The sequence below is a fragment of the Arachis stenosperma genome, chromosome 3 (assembly GCF_014773155.1).
Source record: "Arachis stenosperma cultivar V10309 chromosome 3, arast.V10309.gnm1.PFL2, whole genome shotgun sequence".
Lineage (NCBI taxonomy): Eukaryota > Viridiplantae > Streptophyta > Magnoliopsida > Fabales > Fabaceae > Arachis > Arachis stenosperma.
This window is the reverse complement of record NC_080379.1, coordinates 1564188-1567209: the sequence shown is the minus strand read 5'-3', so window position 1 is coordinate 1567209 and position 3022 is coordinate 1564188. Positions and strand designations below refer to the sequence as shown.

The following is a 3022-nucleotide window of genomic DNA, read 5'->3' as shown; positions in this document are numbered from 1 at the left end:
TTTATTCCTTCCCATTGTATTCCTTCATTGTCGTCGTTACGCCTTCCAAGCATCACTGTCTCATTGGGTGTCTTGTTTTCTCTTTCCAAATCATTCTTGCAGGAAAGGTATTCCAACTTTCTCTAATTGCGTTTACTACTCCCCCACTCATTTGTCATCGTCGTTGTGTCTTCTAAGTATCACCGTCTTATTGGGTGTTCCATTTTCTTCTTCTGTCTCTCAGATTAAAATAAACATCCAATTAAAATATGACATATCAGAGAGGATAACTTACATGTTACTTATGGTAGGATAGCATTCACCTTAAATTAATATGTCTCTCAATCCCAAATATTAAAGCAATAATAATATTAATTCATAAAAAAATAATTAGTTTTTTGATCATGGATACTATACATCCATAAATTTAACATATTTACTATATAATTTTTTTTGTATGCATTATAGTTTAATTTTTAAATATAAATTTAGAATTTTTGGCACATAAATAAATTGTTGCATAATTATAATCATTTTTTTTTTTTAAAAGTCTGAAAAGAACTATCCTCAATTTCTGGCAGGATCGGTGTCCCTCGTGAGATCTATAATAGGTCCTCCGGCATTTGGTGTCCAAGAGGACACCATACACCGTCTCGGCGATGCTCCGCGCGAGGCTATCATATTACCTTCCACGTGGGTTCCCGCTGGGGTGACAAGGAGAAAGACAAAGAGCCACGTGGTGGAGACAGGGAAGGGAGTGAGCCATGTGGCAGAGACAGGGAAGAGAGTGAGAGAGAAAAAGAGCCACGTGGCAGAGATTTCGAGGGAAGGAGAGAGAAGGATTTGGCTAAGAAATTAGTTATGGTATCATTGATGTTTAAGGTCTTTGCTTTTTGGACTTTATTTTTCAATATTCTTCCATTGCTCCAAACAAAAAAGAAAAAATGCAGTCAATGTTGAACCTGCATGCTATTAATGGTGTTCCTCTATGCCTTTGTGGGATCACAAACCCTCTTTCCCTCTCTAAAGAGTACATAGAACTATTACACCCCCTTTTATTTTCCTTTTTTTTTATTATTCAAGCAGAATTAATTTGTTGATTTTTTTGTAATTGATATAAATAATTTTGTAGGATGGCAGATCATGAACGGAGAAGGAAGGCCATGAAGAAGCAAAGATCATCATCATCAATGGCCAGAGAAAGTGTTGTTGTGCATGCAAATCAAGAACAAATGGTGGGTACTCTTTGGAATTTTGAGACGGATTCTTCTTCTTCATCATGCATAATCATGATGACGATGATGATCTTTCACATAGTACTAGTTGTTGTTACCTTGGTTCAACAGGAAAAGCTGCATAGCCTTAATTAGTTTAATTCACACCAGCTAGAATCTCTTCCATTTAGTTGTTTTTCTCACTCTCTATTTCTATTATATTATTATTATTTTTAATTTGTCATTTGTTTTTTAATTATGTGGGATTGGAAGTTGTGCGTGAATCGCTTCTTATTTTATTTCGCTCCTTTGAAGAATTTATTTTGTGTTATGGTAAGTAATTTAGTGAATTCCAACTATTATTTTTACATGAATACATATTGATCGTTTTAGCAGTCACTATATGTATTTGAAATAAAAGATCTCAATAATTTAATTATTTATTTCATGAAGTCAAGAAATCTTTTAGCTTGTAAGTTTTTGGTATCACATATTTTCCTAGATTGATTCTAAAGTTTATTATATGAGAATGATTATACTTATTTATTGAAGTGGAAAGTTAAATTAAGAGGATTGATTCTCTCCTTGCATTATTATTATATTGTTTGGTTAGGCCTAAAAAGAGAAAGAAGTAATAATCTTCAATTTTTTTTAGATTTTTTGAACGGTATTTTGGTTTTTTAACGAAAGTTCTTGAATTTGAACTTTATAAATAAAAGAATTTGTGAGTACATTTATGCTCCTTTAATAAGATTTCAATCAGATTATTAATCGTATTAAAAAATAATATTTTATATTGTGAAAAATTACAATTGACAGCATAAGTAGTAAAAAAGAAAAATCAAGAGGATGCATCCTCTTAAATTTCTTCAAATAAGATGAAGTTTCCTTCAGGATTTGATCACCAGAGATTGAGTACTTTGGTGTTGTTGCATCCATTTGCACAAGATATTAACCAAAGATACTCTACTTACATTTTGATCTTCCTATTAGATTTTTGAATAATGAAACTAAGTGGTATTTGATGATTAATAATTATAATACAATACGATAAATGTTATTAATCCCACTCATCTTATAACAAGGTATACCAATAGCTTAAACAAATTTAGAAGGCCAACCAATATCTTGTTGTAGCAAACTATCAAGGAAGAGCATCATTACAATACTCCACAAGACTAGGTGATAAACATAAATGTGAACATTTGCAAATAGGTGATCAAATAATATTGGATTAGATAGGCACTAATATCATATTAAAATTAGATTGAATGGGTATAACTCAACTCAAAACCTAATTCATAAAATAAAGAATTATCTCATATTTATAAATTATATCAATATTTTTTTTACTAAGTAATTATATAAAGATTTTATTTATGAGAAATGTAAGAATTATAATGACTAATCACAACTATATTATGGTCATGCTACACCAAAAACAGTACTAAAGAATCAAAAATTCTTTTATGCACCTCTGTCTAAAAATTTTTTTTAGAATGATAGTTTTATGATACAATAAAATTGAGATTTATATGGCCAAAAATTTAAGATAAAAAGTATAAAACTAATAAAGAAACAAAACGATTTAAACCAAATAATTTAGTCAAATATATTAAATTATTTTAAAAAAATTACTATATTACCTCTTATTTATGGTTACACCATAATCACTTTATCCGTGATAATATATTTGTATTATTGGTAACTAATGGCACTAATACGTTTATTAATTTTTTTTAAATAATAAAAATATAAGGTTAATTGTACATTTAAATTTTGAAAATAAGAAAAAAATATTTTTATTAAAATATATATGATGAATATTT

At 29.1% G+C, this 3022-nt stretch overlaps 1 protein-coding gene across 1 annotated transcript; it reads left to right on the top strand.

Moving 5' to 3' along the window:
- Positions 1-899: 899 nt before the first annotated feature.
- LOC130967661 (uncharacterized) lies at positions 900-1458 on the top strand. Its single transcript, XM_057892618.1, has 2 exons — positions 900-1009; positions 1112-1458. The coding sequence occupies exons 1-2, from the start codon at positions 924-926 to the stop codon at positions 1347-1349; spliced, it is 324 nt and encodes a 107-aa protein (XP_057748601.1). The 5' UTR covers positions 900-923; the 3' UTR covers positions 1350-1458.
- Positions 1459-3022: the final 1564 nt, after the last annotated feature.